The 23,395-nt window shown below is 32.9% G+C and overlaps 2 protein-coding genes across 5 annotated transcripts; one reads left to right on the forward strand and one right to left on the reverse strand.

Annotated features, from left to right (window-relative positions):
- Positions 1 to 6: 6 nt before the first annotated feature.
- LOC132796701 (uncharacterized) lies at positions 7 to 19,489 on the forward strand. Of its 4 annotated transcripts, none has more exons than XM_060807956.1 (4): positions 7 to 141; positions 13,844 to 13,997; positions 16,285 to 16,377; positions 16,451 to 17,270. In XM_060807956.1, the coding sequence occupies exons 2-4, from the start codon at positions 13,857 to 13,859 to the stop codon at positions 16,826 to 16,828; spliced, it is 612 nt and encodes a 203-aa protein (XP_060663939.1). In that variant the 5' UTR covers positions 7 to 141; positions 13,844 to 13,856; the 3' UTR covers positions 16,829 to 17,270. The 4 variants fall into 4 exon arrangements, with proteins under 4 accessions (XP_060663939.1, XP_060663940.1, XP_060663941.1 ...); XM_060807957.1 differs by lacking the exon at positions 7 to 141 and adding an exon at positions 13,119 to 13,205; XM_060807958.1 differs by lacking the exons at positions 7 to 141; positions 16,285 to 16,377; positions 16,451 to 17,270 and adding exons at positions 13,363 to 13,563; positions 17,386 to 17,544; positions 19,196 to 19,489.
- Positions 19,490 to 19,558: 69 nt separating this feature from the next.
- LOC132796700 (microfibril-associated glycoprotein 4) lies at positions 19,559 to 23,329 on the reverse strand. Its single transcript, XM_060807954.1, is given in 5 exon segments — positions 19,559 to 20,470; positions 20,556 to 21,161; positions 21,792 to 21,892; positions 21,894 to 21,980; positions 23,194 to 23,329. Coding segments are annotated over 5 exon segments (1,044 nt in total). The 5' UTR covers positions 23,296 to 23,329; the 3' UTR covers positions 19,559 to 20,322.
- Positions 23,330 to 23,395: the final 66 nt, after the last annotated feature.

Raw genomic sequence — 23,395 nt, forward strand, 5'->3', positions numbered from 1 at the left:
TGTAAAGACCATATTTTTTTTTGTAGTGCAAAAGTAATTCGTGAATACCGGCTGATTTTTGTTTTATTGTGTGTACTTCTTTTTTTCTTCGCTTGATATATTGGGTGCATTGCCGCTAACAGTTTTCTGTGACAAACATCGGTGAGTACACATATACATACATACATACATACATACAAAACGTATGCATATAAGATAATTTGATTATATGTCGAATCATTCAAAAAGTCGCAATGACAGAAACAAAAGACTTAAGCAACAAACCTGCTAAATGGCAAAGCTGCGGCACAAGGTTAATATACATAGTATGGGCAAAGTTTGCATCGATCACCGCCACAGCACACAACACACAACACACAGCACCTACCACAACAAATGACGCTTTCGACGCATTGCAAAATGCAAAACACACAAACACATGGGATATTAGGCATTTGCTATAATTATACACCGTCTGTGTGTGTGTGTGATCGTATATAGGACAAACGGACTTTGATTAGCATAGATTTACTAACAATTCATGCAACTGTTTAAACATCCAGTTAGGCCAAGTCAACTGCTAATAAAACCATATAAAAAACACTTTCATTACCGCCGCCAAATATATTTCCGAATGATTAGCTTATGTACTCGAATGTTTATATATAAAATGAACAAATAAATTTCTATGATCAACTTATGTACTCTTTTCCTCGAATAACAATAAATTTCTTTAATCAACTTATGTATTCCAATGTTTATATATGAAATAAACCATTTCCTCTATTAACAATAAATTTACAACCAATGTATTTTCACAATAATTGAGATGGAATTCTCCTTAATGAAATTTTTATAATTTAATACTTACCATAAACGAACTTACATACATTTATGTATGTTTGTATTTAATTGTTTGTCGTGATTTACTGATTGAACAATCAAAGCACAACACACGTTGAATTGACCCCGTCGAACAGTTCGTTTAACTGTCGTCAACGCTTCTCGGCAATTATAATATAATTGAGGAAAAAACCCGTAGGTTGAAATATTTTCGTCTTTATGCTGCGGCTGCGGCTTCATTTAAAACTTATTTCCGTTTCTATCTATGCCATACAAAATAAATCGAAACATGTTTTTTCTTTTCATTTTTTTTTTTTTTTGGGGAATTTCATTCATTTGTGTCTGGGCGCAAAATGTGCGTGTCAAGGTTAAATGTGCAAAATTTTTAAAATGAAATGCTTATGGGTCATTTTAGTTCATTTGCAATGATCCACATATGTCAATGCTCATTTGTTAGTTGTGGCAATAGTTTGGCGAAACAAGATGTGGGAATTTTTGAATAACTTTTCAAAGTAAATCATATGTGAAAAATTATCAATTTAACTGACAAAACTTAAAAAAGATTTACATCATTTATTTTATTTTTATATAAATTTGGTTGAATATTTGTTATTACATTTTAAATTTAGACACAATTTAAGAAATTGTTTTTAGGGCGATAATTTTTTACCTTGTGGATTCTTTTAAAATTGTCTCGGTCATCTAAATCAAAAGCAACAAAAACAATTAAGTAACAAGCTGAGCTACAATTTTGACATTTCCGGATACTTTTACTTTTTGCAAACCAACAACTTGTAAAATAAATTCAAATTATAATTTAACTATTAAATTGATAATGATGGGACAGAAAAAGACAATGAGCTTGGGCTTACAATCTTTCACTTTGTGTTGTTACATGATAGTTGAAAATTTCTGAAACCTATGTATTTTATACATTATATTTTTGAGTTAGTTTAAGATGAACTAGAAGCGACAGAATTATTCATTCAAATATATTTATAAGCAAACAATTCTTTATGTAATTTTAAATTAACTCAAAGATAAACTTAAATTATCAAGCGACAGAATTTTAAATTCAAAACGAAAACGTACTTTATTTGATGTACTTCATTATTATTAAACAAAACTCTCTTTATGACTTATCCATCAACTCGTAATGCAAAACAATTATGCTTTTAACGATTATATTTATCATTAGCTTTCTCCAATCACATGAGCAATACAAGCAAAAATACAACTAAACATTTTATTTTTATTTACTACTTATTTTTACTTTTAAATACCTTTTTTTGAAGATCTATGTCCGAAATATTTTGACAGTTTTTTAGGCCAGAAAATGGGAGTGTCAAGGTCGAAGATATAAATTTATATTTTAATCGAAAGCGCATATCTAAATGTCCTATTTGCTGGACAGGTTTATATTCTAATTTCAGATATCACGTGGCTGATTAGTTGCAATCCGTAAATGTAGATCGTTTTTATACCCGCTACCCATAGGGTAGAAGGGTATTATAACTTTGTGCCGGCAGGAAATGTATGTAACAGATAGAAGGAGGCATCTCCGACCCTATAAAGTATATATATTCTTGATCAGCGTCAACAGCCGAGACGATATAGCCATGTCCGTCTGTCCGTCCGTCCGTCTGTCCGTCTGTCCGTATGAACACCTAGATCTCAGAGACTATAAGAGATAGAGCTATAATTTTTTTTTTCGACAGCATTTGTTATGTTTGCACGCAGATCAAGTTTGTTTCAAATTTTTGCCACGCCCACTTCCGCCCCTGCAAATCAAAAAAATCGAATAACAAGCGTAATTTTAAAGCTAGAGTTACGAATTTTGGTATATACAGTAATAACTATAGTAGCTATGATCCCTGAAAATTTGGTTGCGATCAAATAGAAATTGTCGAAGTTATTAAAGAAATACTTTTGTATGGGCAAAAACGCCTACTTACTAGGGGTCTTAGTTGCTTTGGCTGTCAATCTGGTATATTGAGTTGTCTATGGTATATTTTGAATGAGGTACTATATCGATATACCACATATACTATTTGGTATATTTTTAGTATTTTTGCAGTATATTTGGTATATTTTGAGAATAATACCGCAAAATATATTGCTTTTATTCAAAATGGGTAGCGGGTATCTCACAGTCGAGTACACTCGACTGTAGCTTTCTTACTTGTTTGTATTTAAAATACATCATTAAGTTTTTGGCATACTAAAACAATAATATATATTAAATACACGTAAAATGCATTTGCTGAATTGAATCAGAAAAGAAAAAAAATAGAGTATTGTAGTGATCTGTGACTATGTAATAAATTGTTGCAAGAGTGTTAATGGTGAAGATGAACATTAATGAAAGTCAAAGACAGCCAAAGCGTATAGCTTATAGCTAGCCACATATTTAAAATAAAATTAAAGCAATACCAAAAGAAACCGGTAATGGTCTCAAGGTCGTTAAGAAACTGTATGTGTTTGGCTTTGGGTTGTTGGCTTGGCTTGGCTTGGCTGGGCTTCAGCTTGGGCTTGGGCCGATTGCGACGGCTTTGGCTTTAATCAAGATAAGTCTCATGCCAACAGCAACACAATTTGAACAATTGACTTTGGCACGCCGAATATTTGATATACTAAGAATATGTAAACACAGAAGAATATGTGGAAAAGAGCCTCGCATTGGGTTAATAAATTGAATATGCTTTAAAGAAGGTGTATTTCAAGGAGTTTTTGTCTTTTATATATTCTACTTTTATGATATTATTAAATAGCAATGTATAAACAAAAGTTGTACTATTAAATTGAAGAAAATAAATATTTATGGGCTTAAAATATTCCATACACTTACATGAGATGCTAAATTAAAAAAAATACTAATATCAAAAATAAATAATAATACAAATAATAACACTAATAACAAATACAAAAAATGAGAAAACAGACAGTTTTTTTTATGGATTTGACGTAATAAAATAATAAAATGTATGTATTTATATTTGATGTTCAATTAAAAATAATTATAAAATATAAAATAAATAATAAAAAATGAAAAATAAAATTATAAATGGTCATACAAATTCATTTATTTTGAATAAAGTTGATTTTTTTAGCACTTTAATAAAAGCTAAGAATCATTTTGAAATTATTTTTCTATGAATGAATGAATGAAAAGCCAAAAAATGAACGAACTGATATATTTTATCGTAAAACAGAAAAAGTTCTTCAGATCAATCTTATCTATATTATTGTGCTTACTTATTTTTAGAATTGTGTCAGTTTATGTTTTTTTTTTCACTATAAATAGTGTCGCAAGGATCAAGTTTTCTAGAGAATTACCTTTATCCTAATCGAGTACCAATTGGTTGAGTGATTCACAATACCCTGTGAAAGAGTATAACAACAATACCTTGTATTGATGGCGATGAGTACTCACAGATGAGCACACACACAACAACACACACACACATACACTCGCATACCGCTGAATGCAGGTGTAGAAAAAGAGAAAGTATTGTAAATGCCATGAAAGTGGAGCACAATCTGCCCGCGTTGAAGGTAAACCAGCGAGGGGGCGTTTATATACACACACACATGCACATGCATGTATTTTGATATTCGAATGTGTGTGAGTGTGAATATGAATGTGAGCTCTCGCTTGATTTTTTCGCATGTGTGTGTGTGCGTGTTTTCGTGCATCGACAAAAGTCGGTCAATAAGTTTATTGACCGTTTTAACACATTTGATGCCTTTATTTTCGTAATAAATAATATTATATTTTTTTTTACCAAGTTTTTTCCTATGGCCCGAAATTTATTATGCAAATCAATGTTTGAGTAACTGCGAACTTATGAAATTGGCAATAAAACAATGCCTTTTAGGTTTTTGGTTTTAACTTATATGCATTTGTCTCTTATTTATTGTGATTGTTTTCCCTGCGTATTACGTAAATACATTTTCTGTGGCTTTTTTCTGGCTAAGATCACATCTCTCGAACATTTTCAAAGCTAACAAAAATATTCGTAAACTAATAAAAACTAGAACTTTAATTTAAACTAGCTTATTCAATTTATCATCCATTAACATTTAATAAGAATAATTTGCCAAAGAGAACTCACACTTCATTAATCCGCCTAATCACTTGTCGTTTGCCGCAATTCATAAAATCGTTAACTATGCATCGCCAATTCTAGACTCCCATAAAATGATTTGTTGAAAAAAAACAATCATTAAATTGAGCACTTATTCGTCAAGTCAGAAAATGCCAATCGCAATCAACTAATTGCAGCTAATTTGAACCCAATAAAAGTGTTGCAAATTTATATTTTTTTAACGACCTTTGCGCCGTTTTTAATAATTGTTGGAGAGATGAAAATTTGTCAGATTTTTTGTTTGCAAATTTTAAATTGCGACATTGATTTCTATTGGTTTACTGGTATTTGTAAAATATTACCAGATTAGCCAACTCACCTGCTGTGCTGTAATTAAAATCATAAAATCGAATTAAAAACAATTAAGTGTGTAAAACGAGTTGGAATGTTCTAACAGAGTGAACTAAACTGCATGATGCTCTAACTTAATTATGAAAATACTTAAAGATACAAAAGTATCTTAATATGTATAAGATCTGATCCAGTATTCTGTATCTTACAAACTACTTTTTCGCTTGCTTTTAGTCAAATACGTTTTTTTTTTTTGTTTTATTTTGGGTTAAAGAGTATTTTAAAATTGCTTAAATCCGTTAATTGTTTTGAGCCTTGTTCTGTTTATAACTATCAATGAATGCTAAATTACCCGAATGCATGTCTCAACGCAATGAAATTATTTAGTTTATTTTAGTTGCTTGTTTTTTCTAGTCATATACATAAACTTCTTGTTTTGTAGTCAACCTTCAACTAGTTATCTTTAAGTTATTTATACTCCATTTAGTAGGCAAACATGGATAGCATTAAAGTCTCTACTCACCGCCTCTTTCGATCGTATTCGAAGTATATATAGTAAATATGTATAGCATAAATATACATTTTATAAATTGTCTAAGCAACGCAATTAAAGTTATCGAGTTGCAGACTAATCAACATTCTGCATTAGCCACCTGAATTGAGTGTTAACCTTTGCATTGAACGCAGTTCAACATAACATAATAGAATACAACGCAACAGAACGCTTTGTACTAAGTGCTTATAGATATGCCCAATTGGATATACAACAAGCTCTAGTAATTGTCCACTGCCAACTGGCAACGCCTATTTTAATTAAATCCGACATGGTGATTGGGAGCAAGTATATACGTATGTATATATAAAAAAAATAAACTCTGTCGAGGTCTCCGATTTAACTGAATTTGCTCCAAAGCTAATGAAAAGTTGAAGGACATTCGTAATATTTATGTCTGAGTATGACTTAAACGATTTTTTACGGCTGTTGAAAATACTCGACGCACGCGATTTTCATCAGTGAAATTAAATTTAAATGTCAAGAACATTTGCAAAGAAATTGTCATATAAGAAAATTCCTAAAGTAGTATTTCATTTTTTTATGAAGCATAGCTGATTTTCATTTTAATAATCTTTAAGCCTGTGTCATCGACCTTTCGATGAATTCTTTGTATAAAGCAAATAGTAATTGTACAACAATTAGCTGCAACATAACAATTTAAGTGCTCGTAAATAAATCTGCTTATTCTCGAGTTATTTTTTTGCATTTGTAGTCAAGTATAAAATATGAATCAAGCATGAATTGTTGGCTAATTAACAAAATGCAGCATAGCAATAAAATAACTAATGAGGTTCTTGCGATCTAAATAGTCTATACAATGTGTATATTCTATAGTTATATAACAAGTACACAACATTTTTGTAGTAATTTAATTTGAATAGTAATTGCAACCAATAAATCTTTTCAATTGGAGTAATTCTTTTTAACTTAAACAAATAAAAAATAAAAAAGTTTGCTTATAAGTGCTGAGTTTAGACCATTAAACATATTGTAGCTGTTATTTACTGCTGCACGAACTTAATACGCCCCACAGCACTTAGTTGCCTTGAATGTTTGAAGTGTTTAACAATAGTCCATTAGCTGATCTAAATCTCTTTAGCAGAAAAAATCTCAAATATTCTAATAAAGCGCCTTTGATAAGTTTCGCGTGGCACTTTGCACCCATCAAAATTATGCAATATGTTGCATGCAACATTCCAGCAAAATATGAAAAATCATCGCTTCTTTTATTGAATATTTTTTAATTCAAATTTGATCGGCCAAAAATAGTCTTGCTTGCCCCTTTTTTTATAGGGGGCACAGCGATTTCATGTCTGTGGACATACATATAATATACATTTGGATTTTCGTCATCAATGCATGGGTTGCTAAGAGTGCGCGATTATAGATTTGAAAAGTTCAGCAACTTGTAACACTAGTTTACAGCCTTGCTTGATCACTGATCACTCTGATCACCGCTGCAAAATGTAGTTTAAGCCATTCATTCGTAGTATAAAAGTCACTTCAGGTCTTGGCCGGTCATGCAGATAAATATACACACATATAGTATATGGTAGACCATTTGTATCTTTCGGTTGCCATGGGCCATTCGTTAGTTAATGGACCTGTTTTAAGATAGTCATCATCGAGTTGCATTTTGGGGCGCCTCGGTAATTCGTAGTGCAATACTTTAAAGAACTTGAGAGCATATGACATAAATGCCGCTTTACAAAACAAAACAATACACAAACAACAACAAAAAAATCTGAATAATGCATAATGACAATCATTTTATAAGTCTGCAGTAGGTAGCAGTAGCAACAACAACAACAACAATAGCAGAAACAAAATTAAGCAATACTAAAATGCAAAATTATACTTAGTTGTTGCCCAAGGCTGCAAGCATGCAAAACGTTGGAGAAGGGTCGGATCAAAAGGGTCTAACAATAAACGAGTTTAAATCTAATATGGAGTATGTACAGATACAGAAAGATTGCAGTTTACATTGGAGTAATTAGGAACGGATTTTAAAATGTGTTATAATATTTCAATAAATCAAATGTGTATTTTTGCTAATAGGAATTATAATACTCTATTCATTTTCAATAAAAGCAGTGCAGTATTATTATTAAAATATAGCAAATTAATATACCGAACATATTAAAATATATCGGAGGTTACATTTGGTATTTTGATATAGTGCTTCAATTGAAATATACCATCGAATAGAAAATATATCATATTGTTAATATACCAAAAAATACTAAAGTATACCAAAAGTTATATTTGGAATATCGATATAAAATTCAATTCTAAATATACCATAGAATCGAAAAAATATACCTGATTGTTAATATTTCTAAAATACTAAAATATACCATTGGTTTTTGATATTTCTATACATTATTTCATTAAATATATACCACAGAGTATAAAATATGCCACATTGTTAATATACCTAAAATACTTCAATATATCAAGGACTGTATTTGGTATTTCAATATATTATTACGTTAAAAATATACCAGATTGTTAATATAATATACATCATATAATACATATCAAATGCTATATTTGGTATTTCGATATATTATTATGTTTAAAATATACCATAGAGTATAAAATATACCACCTCGCCGACCAAAGCAAAAAAAACCCGACTGCAGCACTTGCTTTAATTCGCCGTATGAAATGATTTATTTAATAGCTTCTACAATTTGTATCTGATTGCAACCAAATTTTAGTTGGTAGTTATTTCGTATGTAGCAAAATTCGAGACTTTAAAAAATAATTATATTATGATTATGTACTTATTAACACATAAAATGGTTTGATAACTAATGATTACATAATTTTTATTCTTTCTCATAAAATATAATATAAAAAACAAAAGTTAAAAATTGTATTATTTTTTATTTTATAATTAAATATGCATCAATATATAAAATGAGGCACTACACTAAACATTTATTTCATAAATATTAATTTTATATGACCTTCTCTGTCTCTTAGACCCTTTTAAAATTTCGATGATATTGACAGTGAAAAGGATAAATTGGCATAACAAGTATAGTTATTAATGAGATGTTTTTGGTTTTTGCATTAAATTGTAACGCAATCGAAACGGTGCCAACTTGTTTTGTGGCGAGTCGCAGTCGGCGGTCAGCGGGTCAGTGAGTGAGAAGGACACACGGAGCTGTCCAGTCAACATCAAAAGCTGTTTATGTGTTAGTTATCACGCAATTATGTGTGTGCTTAAGTGCCTAGCAATATGGAGAGATCGGCGGTGGAAAGAGAGTTGAAAGAGTACAGATGTCGTCGCGACGTTTTGGTAGTTATAGTGTAGTATAGTAAATGCGAACAGCGTTGGGGTCTCGGCCATATCAAATATGAATATGTGCTATATACACTACACACTATATGACAAGTGAGTAGATTAGTTAAAATTGCTACACACTTTCAAAGAAAAAAACAAGTAAGAAAGCTACAGTCGAATGTGCTCGACTGTGAGATACCCGTTACTCATTTTGAATAAAAGCAAAACAGTGTGGTATACAATTTTATTCGATCGCAACCAAATTCTAAGGAATCATAAACACTATAGCTATTTTTTTCTATAACAAAAGTGCTGTGGAAAAAAATTATAGCTCTATCCCTTAAACATACAGACGTCTCGACTCGATATATATATGACATACATATATACGTTATGGGGTCGGAGATATCTCTTTCTGCTTGTTACATTTTCTGCCGTCACAAAGTTATAATACTCTTCTGCCCTATGAGTAACGGGTATAAAAATACTAGTATATAGCAATATGGTAGTGGTACTTTTAACAGGCCTCATTTGCATGTCACAGCCACAGTCGTCAAGTTTACGAGGCACTTGGGGAGACCGAGCGCAGACAGACACCCCGTGCTCGAAACTCGAAACTCGCAGCACGAAACTTGAAATGTAGTTAGTATAGTAAAATAACTGATTGGCCAATGCAACTAACTAACTGGCATTGCCAGAGTTATAGTCGTACTATATGTTGTATTATGAGAGCTCCACATAATTGCGGCGACTGAGAGACATAATAATTGAATTTTCATAGCCAATTTTGCAGTACGAACACACACATTCGTTAACAATTCTTTTGGTAATTGTTCATGAACTCACTTACTCACATGCATCTATTAAATGTACTTTGGGTGACATACACGAGTGTTTTTAATATGCATTTTATTGCAGCGCGTTACCTTCAAACATTGAAGCCAATGCCTAAGGGTAAAAAAATAAAATTGTGTTAGTTGCTGTTAATAATGCAGTTGCTCTTGTTTTCATAATCTTTTGGCTTAAGCTTAGCTTAATATTGGGCCAAAGTCACAAGTTTGCTTTAAAGCCAGTTGTTGCATTGACGAATGCAATTGTAGATCTGTTGAATTTCAATAAAAATAATTAAATATCTGTTAAAATGTTTTTTCTTTAAATTCCTTAATATAAAAACTGTGTCACTTACTTTTAATAGGTCAAGCAATTGTATGATTAACATTTTGATTTCAGAAATGGACAAGTAAAAAAGTTTAAACAGGTCGCATATACTCAATACTTGGTTGCAGCTTTCTTACTTATTCTATGTACTATATAGTTAAATGATTTCCAGTTGTTCAGATTGAGAGTATATCATCACCTAACCTTGAGTCTTAAAATGATAACAGCTTGTTCTAGAATTGAAAGGATTTTTCCTGTTTCGTGTTCAAGCAATCAAGCTTACCATTTTTGTTGGAAGCATGCGATTAATTGCTATAATTATTAACCACAAACGTATTAAAGAGGTAGCAAACAACAACAAAAACAAAAAAAAAACACAAAATAAATAAAAACAAACTTCAAGTCAGCGCCGAAGCAGGCCAAAAGTAAAAGGTAAGCAATTGAGTTGCACCAACACCGAACTTTAGGACACAACCAGCTGTTTGACAGGTTCCTCGAATTCAGTATCAAAATGTAAATATGTATGCATGTGTGTGTATTTATTATGGTATCACCTGGTTGCTTAGCTTAACTGCTTCGACCTTCTGACCTTCAAGTGACGACAGTCTAGTGTTATATTCTTAGTTCCATGTGCATTTAACATTCATTATAGTCTTTCATAAATTTATAAAACAAAAATCTATAAAAATTTATAGATATTCCATTTCGTTGACTTTTTATACACAGAATTTCAAAATTGATAGTTTGAGTCTTTATTACTTTCTTATCGGCGCATTTACAATTTTTTTATGAATTTTAAAATCTAAGAAAACGTGTTATTGGGCGTTGCTTCGGTTCATTTGCTTTAGTAAGAGTTGATTTTCCTGTAGTCGCGTGCACTTGATTTTATTACAACTTTATTAATAAATTGGATCATTGCAATATTGCGAAATACATGAGCAATCAATTTGTTAAATGATCTAAATACATGAACATTTAATACTGCTACAAATGTCCAATAAATTTACGAACACGATTAACATCAATTTTAATATTGGAAGCAATCTACAATACTAAGTGAAAATTAACATCCTTGGTTCAACTGCTATTGATCCCATTAAACCAAAAAAAAATACCTTTTAAAATAACTGAATTTATCAACTTCAATAGTTGCATTAAATGCTTGCATAATAGCACTTAATAATATAATAAGACTTCAACTTTATTCGAGTAGCAATGTGATCCATAAAATGTGCATATTATTAACAATGTGATTCAAATTGCTTAATGCATTAGTGGAGAACAATTAAAACGCTTGTGTCGAGACACGAGATACATTTAACATTTACTCCCACGCTTAAGCACAACAAAAAGATAATGCAACTTTTGTCATACTCTAAAGTAACTTTAGTGTTCATTATCCAAGCGTTCATAATTGTTGTTGTCTTAAACGTTTTAGACCCTGGACTTTAATGGAGGGATATAATTAAAGCAAGCATTGCTGATCTTCACTCTGTGTTGTATGAGTGTCTTTGGACTGATAATTGTAATGTGTACTCGACTAGAAACATCTTCAGCTGAAGTCGCAAGTTTCAGCAAGCTTAAGATTTTGTCATTAAAATAATACTTGCGAACAACATTAGATATTTTTGCTGAAGACATCCTCCCAGCTACTATTTGGGCAATATTATGCATTATACATATAATATGTTGGAGAATGCTTTATAATGTGGTTATCTCCAAAAAGATTTCATTTAAAACTTCAACTTAATAAACTTTAGTGATATTTGTAAGATGTTATTACCAAAAAGTTTAACATTAAGAAAAATATTTCATTTAAACACATTTTAAAGTTTATTGAAGCTTATTGAATATATTTCAGTATATGTTTACTATATATGGTTCAGTATATTCTTTAGTACATGGGCATTTATCAAAAAATCACATTTAAAATTAAAATGTTGAAGCTTCATCAATATATTTATGTTATCTTAATTAATTTTTTTACAATCGCAGTTGAAAAATGTTTTCTTTTCATTTTAAAGTGTAGTATTACTTTGCAGACTTCTTTACCATATGATTTCCCACAAAAAGGTTTCGTTTAATCTTTGTAGCATATACTAGTAATTGCTAAAAACTTCTTAACTCTATTGTTATCTATCCAAAAAATTAAATTTATACTTAGACTGCAGTATTATTTTGCAGACTTCTTGCAGACAGATTTCCACTAAAACTTATACCGGTATTTGTGTAAACTCATTGAAAATGTTTTACTAGCAACTTTGTATTTTTAATGTACTGTATGTATTATAATTATTTTTGGCGTCTAAGTGAGAAGGGCGAGTGTTGGGCGAGTTTAGTTGAAAGACTGCAATGCCATAAAATATATATTATAATGCTTATGTGGACATATTCATAAAAAAAAAATAAAATAGGCGGCATTTAAGTACCGTAAATACTGGGCAACAGAATGGCACTATAAAATAATATGTACGCAATCTGGCTATGACCAACTTGGTGTTTTAATTGAAAACCAAAAGTACAAAAGAGCATTGCAAAAACACAAGTAATGAATAATCGCACTTACAGCAGCAACAACTCAAGTGTTGCTGCTGTTGATGTTAATGTTGCTGTTGTTGTTGCTGTTGCTGTCGCTGTTTCTTTGCTTCGGTTACAACTTTTGCACTTTATTGAGCGGTTTTCGTTGAAATTTTCGCTCAAAACGTGTTCAACACAGTCTCAACAGACTGCTGCTGCTGCTGCGCAGTCGCGCTGCCAAGCTCTGACGTCGTTGCGGCTGTCGACGCCAACTCCGACGCCAACGCCGACGCCGTCTTGCATACTGATATCGATGTTGCTGTTGTGTTTCAGTTGCTTGAGCCATTGGTGGCAATGTGAGCGAAGCGCGCGCGCGCTCGTAATAAAATTCAATTCGGTTTTGTCAGTCTTCCATTTTGTATGTTCGCTTATGTCTACACACACACAAACACACATAAAAGACACTCAACCATATGCAATCGCACGATTGTGGATTTGCTCTTCAGTGTTGTTGTTTTTTTAATTTTTTTTTTTTTTTGGTGGCTGTTGACGGGGGCCAAATGAGCGCTATGCGCGGACGCCGACGTTGACTGCAAAAGCTCGACGACTGCGCTTTGGCTGTGTAACCAATTTTTTGGCCACTGCTAAATCATTGAAGTAACTTTCGTCTGCAGTCATTTGCTTAAAGTTAGTGAACGTGCTAGTATCGCATCTGTCTGTAGCGGCTGCTCCGAAAACAGTTTTTTTTCTTGCTCTGTGCTTGTATATAGCTTTTGGTAAATCTTACTTACGATACGTTGTAGATATATATGTTTTTTTTGTTTTTTTTTTTTTTGTTTTGTTGTGCATTACAAACATACATATATAATTGGTGCGTGTTCGGACATACAAAATTCAAAAATAAAAACAGTCTGCGAAGGTCGAATGACACAATACGCATGCGCAAACGCCAATACTTCGTGTGTGTTTGTTTATAAGTGACTCCTGTTAGAATTAAGACTGAAAGATGAACCTAGCTTAATCCCTCAATCGTATCTCTCTCTATGTTTTTTGCAGATCTAACACAAAGATGCAGTTCACAACAGCTTGCATAACAGCAATGTTGGTATTGGCCAGCACACACAAGACGCTGGCGGCTCCAGTGGAAACTTCAGTGGCACTTCAGGATAGCAGCAGCGAGCTTGGCGAATTGAATCCCATTAATGCAGAGGTAAAGTACCACATGGATACAGTAACGAGTTAGTAACGAGTTGTGTGTGTGTTTGTCTGTGTGCTCGCTCGCTCGCCCATTGTGTCATTAGATGCACTCCGAAAACTTGTTGTGAGCTTCTTTTTGCAAATGTTGCTGCTACAGCTGCTTGGCGATTGTTGCTGCATTTGCCTGCCGCCTGCTGCCTGCTGCCTGCTGCAAAGGCGTGAGGCGTAATAATCTTTCGCCAACTCTGCCTGACAGCCCATTTGTTTTCTTTCTGTTGTTGCTGTTGCTGTTGTTGTGTAAGCGGTAGCGCACAGCCAAGTTGGTAATTTTGTGGTCGACTGACGCTACTGCTGCCACTTACTACCACAACCACCACAACTACAAACTAACTATTACCACTTACAACAGTTGTCGTCGCAGCAGCTGCTGCTGCTGCTTTCCGTGTTGTGAATATCACAGACGAGACATCCATCCCGATCCGATATGCATATCAAATGCATAATTCAATTATCATGCAAACAAAAAATTCATAAACCAACCATCCAGCAGCGACCTTGAGGTGAAAAAAAAAGATGAATGCTTAAGCAAACACTTATTCACCACATTTCAACATTCAAAAAAGCAGGCGCCAACGCATCACACACATTGTTATTGCTGTGTTGACGGGGCGTGAGGCAAAATTGGTGGTGAAAAGAGGAGTTACCCAAATATATATATATATTAACTAGCTAACTCAGTTGACCAACAACTCTAACGAGGAAGCTCTCACAATCTCCCATTTTTATTTTTTGGTTATGAAATTTTCCTTTTTCTTTGCAGATGAGCGTAGGTTTATTTTTATTTTTATAGTACATTGTTTTATGTTTCACTAATGGACTTGCGCATTTGTGTATTTGATTTACAGCTCTGTGCAAATTTATTGTTTAGTGCTTGGAAATTGGGTAAACGATTTTTCAGTACTCGAAAATCGTTAAACCGATCGTAATTTTTTAACATGTTTGGCAACATTTTGCATACGATATATCAAAGTTCAAAACTTAAGTATACATATATAGTGAAAAAGCGCAGCAATGCAAATTAAAGATTAATTGCAATAGTTGTTTAGTGCGTTGCTCTAGATCGAATTTTATTCACCTTCAAATTGGAAATGTGGAATATTACATCATAAATATTGGATCACAAGCATATAGAAAAGAGAGAGATTAAGTTCAGCCTTGATCAAAAAATCACCTTGATCGCGATCAGATAAACTTTAAAATACTTGATGCGGCTCAGCTACAGCAAGAATTGTAAGCTCAGATTATGAAATTGATCTAATGAGGTTCATTAATTGAGTAATCTGGTTCATTATAGAAAATGACATGCTTAAAGTAATGACATAGACTAGAATATTGCATAAGACTCGTAATCAACATTTCATCCCAACGTCAAATTAGGCAATTTCAAAAAAATATAAATCATTGTTTAGTAGTTCGTTGTATGATATAATTATGCCGCAAACACAAAGCTTAAACTTGAATTCTTTATGGCGATCCCAAAGGAAATCGCAGTTTATCCGAAATGCAATTTTAATTGCTGTTTAGCCATTAAAAGAGCGCTTTAATCGTCAACAATCGTCAACGTAAATACGAGGTGTCGTTATTTCATAATCGCAAATGCTCCAATATATTTGTTGTTTTTTTGTGTGTTTGAAAATGACAACAGAAATAATAAATTTTGAGCCGCAAGTTAGGTGACATTGGAGAAATGCATATACATGGAATATTTTTTAGTTTTTTCGTTCGTTTGTTTCGTTGGCTTGGTAATGACGTTGTGAATTTTAAACGTGATCAAGCATTAATTCAAATACAAGTACGAGTACTCATAGCGTATTCGAACTCGAATTGTGTCGAATGTTGTGTGGTTGGTTCAACGATTTATAACGACAGACACACTTTGAGCCTTAGAATAAGCATAAGTACTTTGATCGCCTTGGGAGGAACGGGAATTCAAGTGTCTTGTTTGTCTCTATGTGTGTGTGTGTGTGTTTGCATGTACGAGTGTGTGTGTAATTGTTTATACGTATTTAAATTGATTTTCTTGCACCAACGAACCTCGTAATTGGGTCAAGTATAACCAGCCTCGAATTTTGAGCTTCAAATTAAATGTTTTTGTTTCTCGTCACTTCTTTTGTACTTTGCTTTTTTCGTTGTTGTTTCATATTGTGTTTTTGCCAGCGATTATTAAGCAAGAATCAAGAGCGATAAGGCTTTGTTTTTGTGTGTTTGTGTTTTCTTTGAATTTCGATCTTTAATTCTAGGAGGTGTTAGGCGCCGATCTTGAACGCAACAAAAGAAAACTACCCGATGCAACATTTGAGGCTAAAAATGCCGTTCTTGGCTTTGTGTTTGGTGTAAGTAGTGAAGTGCTAAATCGCAATCGCAATCGAAAAGTAAACATGATTAATGCATTAATTCGATTTGCAGAAGATCGACAACTTTCTGGACACAAAGACGCGCGTGATTGAGCAGCTGGATCGCTCAAATATTGAGAAGAATAAGCAATGGGATATTAAGGCACCGGTGCCAATTAAGGACTTCCAGACTCTGATCACCGCTGTCGTCTCACCAAAGATCCGTTCCATTGGCAACATTGCCAATGATCTGACCACCGGTGTCCTCACCACAATCACAGCATTTAGCGGCTCCTCGTCGGGCAATGGCAATGCCAATGCCGGTCTAGGCAATGTGGTCTCCAAGTTCCTCGGCTTCTCCGGTCCCATTCTGCAGGGTTCATCGGGAGGCGTCAATGGTATCGCTGGTGTCACGACACCAGCGCCAGACTCTGATGAGGCGGGCTATTAAAGCGGCTGCTTCGCTGGCTTCTGGATCGTTCATTCTCTACACAATTTTGGTTCCATAATTTATGTACTTCACACTCACCACCTCTCTCCTGATATGTGGGACGAAACAGATTGATATATCTGATTGATTCCATCTGATGCTCGCACGATTCATTTTCAAACTGTGCATTGATTTTTTTGTTGTTGTAGTTTAGAAAATAAGAAAAAAAAAAGAAAATGAAATGAAAAAAAAAACACACTTTGTACCAGACTTTTACTTGCTTTTTCGTCAGGGCAAAAAAGTTAAGTTATATTCATGTTTTGTAAATATTGGCGCATATATGTTAAATATGTTAAACCTACGACTATGAAACGATTATATAAAAAAAACACAAGGAATTTTTTGTATGTACATCAATAAATCATTATGAAATAAAACCACTCAGAACACATCTTTTAATGGATCCAGGCGATTGCTTTTATTTGGGCTTCTTAATTTTAAGCAGCGTTTGCTTCGACTTTTTCACAAAACTCTTTCTTCTTTCTTTTTTTTTTTGGTTCTTTGTTTGCTTGCCGCAGCCGACGAAACGGCGTCGGGCACGTGCCAATGGTAAAGATCTGAGTGATGCCCCGGAACTGGATCGCAGCAATGTTTCGTTTGATCTACCCAGCGAACTGTTCAACAAAACCATTAAGACCGTCACGCAAGTTTCGCAATCATTCTCCCGCTTAATCATGGTAAGTACAATATTGAATATAGATGCAAAAATTTGAAATAGAAATACTTCATTACACAATACAATACAATACTTGTCAAGAAGGGTATTATAAGTTTGTGTCTCTAGAAAATGTATGTAATTGGCAGAAGAAGACCCTATATAGCCATGTCCTTATAAACACCTAGATCTCAGAGACTATAATAAATAGAGATTTAATTTTTATCGATAGCACTTTTATGCTTGCAAGCAGACTAAGTTTGTATTAAATTTATGATTCGCCCACTATTGCCCCTGCAAATTTAATAACTAACGTAATTTTGAGACAAATAACAACTAAAGTATATATGATTCCTTAAAATTTGGATGCGATCAGATAAAATTTTCAGAAGTTATTTTAGAAATACTTTTGTATGGGGAAAACACCTACTTTGGCTGTCAATTTGATATATTTTGTAATCTATGGAATATTTTAAAAAAATTAATAAATATACTAAATACAGTCTTTGCTATATGTTGGTACTTTTGCTGTATATATAAATTTGGTTTATTTAAATAATAATATAATCAAAATGGGTCACAGTAGCTTTCTTACTTGTTATATTGAATTAAGTTAAACAATTAAATGCTTGAATTATTACCTATATCAGATTGGACAAGATTGATTCTTAAATTAGATAAATTAATATGCAAAACATTTACGTTTTATATTCTTAGCATCGTGATATTTGCGTTTTCTGTCCGTTTCAAGTTCTTAAAATGTATATTATTTAAATATTAAATTTTATTATTTCAAACAATTTGAAAATAAATTTCATGACGCTTTTGATGTTTAACATTGAAATATTATTTTCATAACGAAATCAACAACCATTTAGTTTTTTTTGCAGACTTTTATTTTACTTTTCCCTCTTGCATTTTTGTAACTAAAGAGTTGCGCTTTATTAATGTTGTTATGATGAGCAATATTTGCGTGGTTCATTCATTATTATTATTAAATGAAATAAGCAAACTTTGAATGCATCCAATGCAGTGTTTTTGTTTTTCCTCGCTCTCTAATTATTGTGAAATTTTAAAGTCACGCTTTAGCATATTTGTTGTTGTAATATTTGCTTGATTCATTATGTGTTTATTTTCCGTTTGCATCGCAACGCAATCTCTCTCTCTTTACGTATTTCTTTTTTCTCTCTCTCTCTCTCTTGTGTAGATAGAAATAATCCAATTGTTTTAATGAATTTTCTCTCTATGTATCATATATTTCTATTAGTAAATTAGATGAATGGGGTTTCCAGATAAGCAATATGATATTATATTAACCACATTCTGTACGATTTCTATAAATGTGATATCGTTCAATTACAAATTTCGGGTTCATCATTCAAGAAATTATAAGCAAAATTAGATCTTTTTAGGGATTTGCATTTCGTAATAATGGCAAGCGAATTTCTTAAAATCGAGAGTGCTTAAACTATTGATGAAATTCCAGTATATTTTATACTCTATGCTATATTTTTAATGTAGTACTTATATATAGATATACCAAATATTGCCCTATTTAGGCTTAGTATTTTTTTGTTATATTTATTTTGTAATATGGTATTATTGAAAAAAAAAAGATTTTATTGTAAATTTTTTATATAATATATTTGTTCTTATATATTACTTCGTTTCAGAATTCAGCACGTCGTTACTCCCGCTTTGCTCTGTTCTTCAAGCCAATACTTGGTGATGCTTTGGTTGTGAAGGGCTTCGAGGATCCCACAACTACAACAACAATGCGCACAACCACTGAGGATTCGGATAAACTTAATGAAGTTTAGACGTGGAAGAGTCTTCGGTATTAGTTTATGTCACAATACTAATATATCGATAAAGACCATTGAGCATTTCATGCACTTTAATAATTTTTTTTTTACTAAACGTATTTATTTCAATTTAATTGTAAAAACTTGGAAAACATATTTCATATTTATTTTTTTTCTACAAATATTAAATGATAATCAAATTTGTTATTATATTAAGTTTATCAATTGTTCACTATTCACTTTAAATACGATTATTAAATAGAAGAATTTTTACAGGAAAAATGTATTTAGAAATGTAACTAAATGATGTACAAATACATTTGATATTATTGTATTGTATTGTATTATTTATGGAAGAGACTGTTTTATAGTTCTCTTAATGGGTTGGGCAATGAGTATCTGACATTCGAGCATTCTCAAGTGTTAGTAAGTTAGAAAGCTTACTGCAATTTTCTTGTAGATTGTCAAGGGAGAGCATGTTACTTTATTATATTTTACACTCTTTAAATAGTTTGTCAACACATTTTCTAAGGTAATTACTTATTAAAATTGATTATATATGGTAACTATTATCAATAGAAAATGTTGAGAACATATTCTTTATGGTACCCAATAAAATATGTAAAAGCACGGAATAAAAAGAAACCTTCAACCGCCAGCTTTAGACAACTAATCAACAAACACAGGTCTGAAAGTTCTTGGTTATTGTGACTTAACTTCTGGTAAGTTCGAATGTATTAAAGTCAACAAAACTATGAACTACTTTTAGTTATTTAATTGAAATTATTATTAAATGCGCTTTTTTATATGGTTTGTTATACAATATGTATTACCACATTTATAGAAAAACAAATAAAAATGTAGTATTCTCATTTTTCCAAATCACTGCAGCGCTTCTTAAGATTTTAGACTGTATACTTAAGCATAAAATATTTATAAACATATAATACGAGTATAGATTTCGATTAGCTTCAGGTGTGGCAAAAGGGACACCTTTAACTTTTGCCAGTGGAGCGTGGCCTTAAAAGCATACGCACTCGCTTTAAAGATCCCTTGGGCCCATCGAGAAAACCACGCCACAAGATGCCCTTAAAGCTGTCCACATCGCGCTCAAGCAGTCGCTGATAAAGTCCGAATGGATTACTATGTGGAATGAGATACATAAATATGTAATTGGAATTGGGCAACTGGCAACCGGCAACCGGCAACCGACAGCGATTGTGCTTACCTTAAAGTACACGAGTTGCCATACCAAAAGGCTGCCGATTGGGCAACAGCACAATTCGATTCGCTCTCATCGTTATCCTTGTCGAAGGTGCTAAACTTTTTGCCCGTATGCTGGCGCATAGCATCGGAGGCATCGCCTTGATACTTTCCCAACACATTTAAGCGATACTGTTCGGACTCCCCACCAATGCTGAAATGATCATAGATGGCATAGCGTGGCTCCTGTTTGCGATTCTCCAGCTGCACCAACAACTCGCAGTCTTCGCTGCTACTAATCTGATGCAATTTCTCCAGCCCCAAAAAGAACTCTGCCGTCAGCGGGCCGAAACCAATTTTATAGTCCGCCCACTTGCGATTGAAGTCTTCGCTGCCATCGAAACGATTCACAACTACAGTCCAGCCGCCTCCGCGTGTCTTCTGATCACAGAACACAAAGAACGGATCGATGTTGGCGCGTGGACGGATGCGCACAACGCCGTGCTGCTGCTTCAGGCAATTGAGCGGGGTGCTTGGCTCGCTGGTCAACACCTCTAAGCCAACTTTGCCCGGCAAAATTGCTGCCGATGGCGATGCTGCGACCGCCAGCGTGCGAGGTGCAGCTTCATAACTGCAATGGAGATATGATCATTTTTTTTTTATACTTTTTTTCTGATTATGGGAATTTATTTTAGCTTAGATTAATTTTGAAGGTTTTTTTTTGTCAGTCTGTAAATGAATAAGTTTTAAAATGAAGTGGTAGCAAAAAAAAATTAAGGGAAATAAAAATATTTATTGTGATCAGCATTACATTGATTCTAATTGCTTTGATTATATAGAACTGTTCTGCACTCTAAAATATCATATGCGGATATCGTTTTGTATCTTGTCTGTAAGTTGTTAGCATTAAAGATTGCTTCAAATTTTCATTTATCTCGATTTAGGATTTCTTAAAATTTTGGAATTTCGCTTTTAAAGATTTTTTAATTTTTGAAACAAGATTATAATCTTGAATTTCCAGATTGGACATTTTTTTTTTTTTTTAAATTTTGATCTTGAGAATAATTTTAAGAATAAACCATCCATCTATTTTGACTTCATATAATCTTAATTACAGATTTTATTTTTGATTTTAGCAAGATTTTTCTCTGTCTGTCGTTAATTTATAAATAACTGTTACTAGTAGTAAATACCCACATTTCTTGACTATTTTGCTTCACCTTTAGATCTGATAAACACATAAATACGACGGCTTACTTACATCCGTGAACTGAAGCCTCTGGGCACTGCAGGAGTGCTAATTATTCGCGGTGCACCTGAGCGACGAAGATCCACCAGTTGCTCCTGCAAGTCACTTATTTTTTTCCTTAAAGCTCGCTATCTCTGTGGATAATGTCTGAATGCGTGTTGTCAGTCCACTAAATGTGGACAGCGGACAGCTCTCAGTTGTCTGCAAAAAGTGTAGAAAAGATGTGTTTAAATAAAACTGTGCAATTAAGTATTTCTATATATTTAATATTATTTGTAACGGAAAAATTAATTTCTAAGGCCCAAAAAAGCAGAGAAAATAACTGAGGCCATGAGACTAGTTCGCTAGGAGATAATCTTTAAATATCATTTAAAGTTATTACTTAACTCTTACTTTTATAAAATTAATCGAATCCAAGCCAACCTTCATTATCAATTTTATTGGTCTTTAAAAAAGGTCTCACTGCAATTCAACTAATATCAATCAGATGTGTTAAAGTTTAACATGTATAAGTTCAAATAATCACCTAAAAGATTTATTAACAATTTCCTTGAGCTGCAAAGGTTACCCATTAATCGTTAAAGTTGAATGCTCTCTTATCGATGCACTTAAGTATCACAAAAGCTACGTTAATTATTTGTTTACTATACTGCCAGCGCTTTTATATTCTAGCGATATAGTACGAGCTATACTCGTTAAATTCCGCATTGAACAAATAAGTAACCTAATAAATATTCCAGTTTTATAGTCAAATACTTTAGGAAACTGCAAATCATATAACATTTAACAACTTTACTTATTAAATACCGATGTCTCACGATGAATACTTTAATTCCAATATTAATAAAATTCGTTTTTTAGAAAGCTAACAATTCTGTTCACGGTGTTATTTACCAAGATGCAGTAAAAAAAGCTACAGTAAAGTGTGCTCGACTGGTAGATACCCGCTACCGATTTTGATTAAAAGCAAAACAGTGCGGTATTATCAAATTGTTATTCCGCAAAAATACAAAAATATTGATATAGTACTCATTCAAAATATACCGTAGAGTTAAAAATATACCAGAATGTCAACCAAAGATCCAAAGTAAGATGGAGTTTTTTCACAAATGTATTTCTTAAATAACTTCGACAACTTTTTGTTTGTATTAAGTTAATACTATTAACTTTGAAATTGAAGTTTGAGTTATAAACAGAATTACTAATACGTATCTCACAGCTAAACACACTCAGAGTAACATTTTTGTTTGTAAATTTCCACCGATAAATCTTACATTATCTCTATTCCGTATAATCGATAAATATATGTATATATGTATGTATATTGTTTATGCATATTGTTCAATTGTTTCGCGATTTTGTACATTTCCACAAAAGTAATTAACTTGTGGGAGTTTGTGCGAATTTGACTCACCGAATTAGTAAGGGGAATCATCTGACTGCCCAGATCGTTTTGCGTTGTGGTCAGACAGGCCAACATGGTGACCAAAGCGTCCAGCTGCAGCATCTGCGACATCTCCAGTTCTGATTCGCAACTATACTGAGCACAAGTGGGGACTCAGTCCATATTTCTCTAGCTCTCTAGCTCATTTGCTTTTCCAGTTTGCTGTTTTCTC

The sequence above is a fragment of the Drosophila nasuta genome, chromosome X (genome assembly GCF_023558535.2).
Source record: "Drosophila nasuta strain 15112-1781.00 chromosome X, ASM2355853v1, whole genome shotgun sequence".
NCBI classification, from domain to species: Eukaryota; Metazoa; Arthropoda; class Insecta; order Diptera; family Drosophilidae; genus Drosophila; species Drosophila nasuta.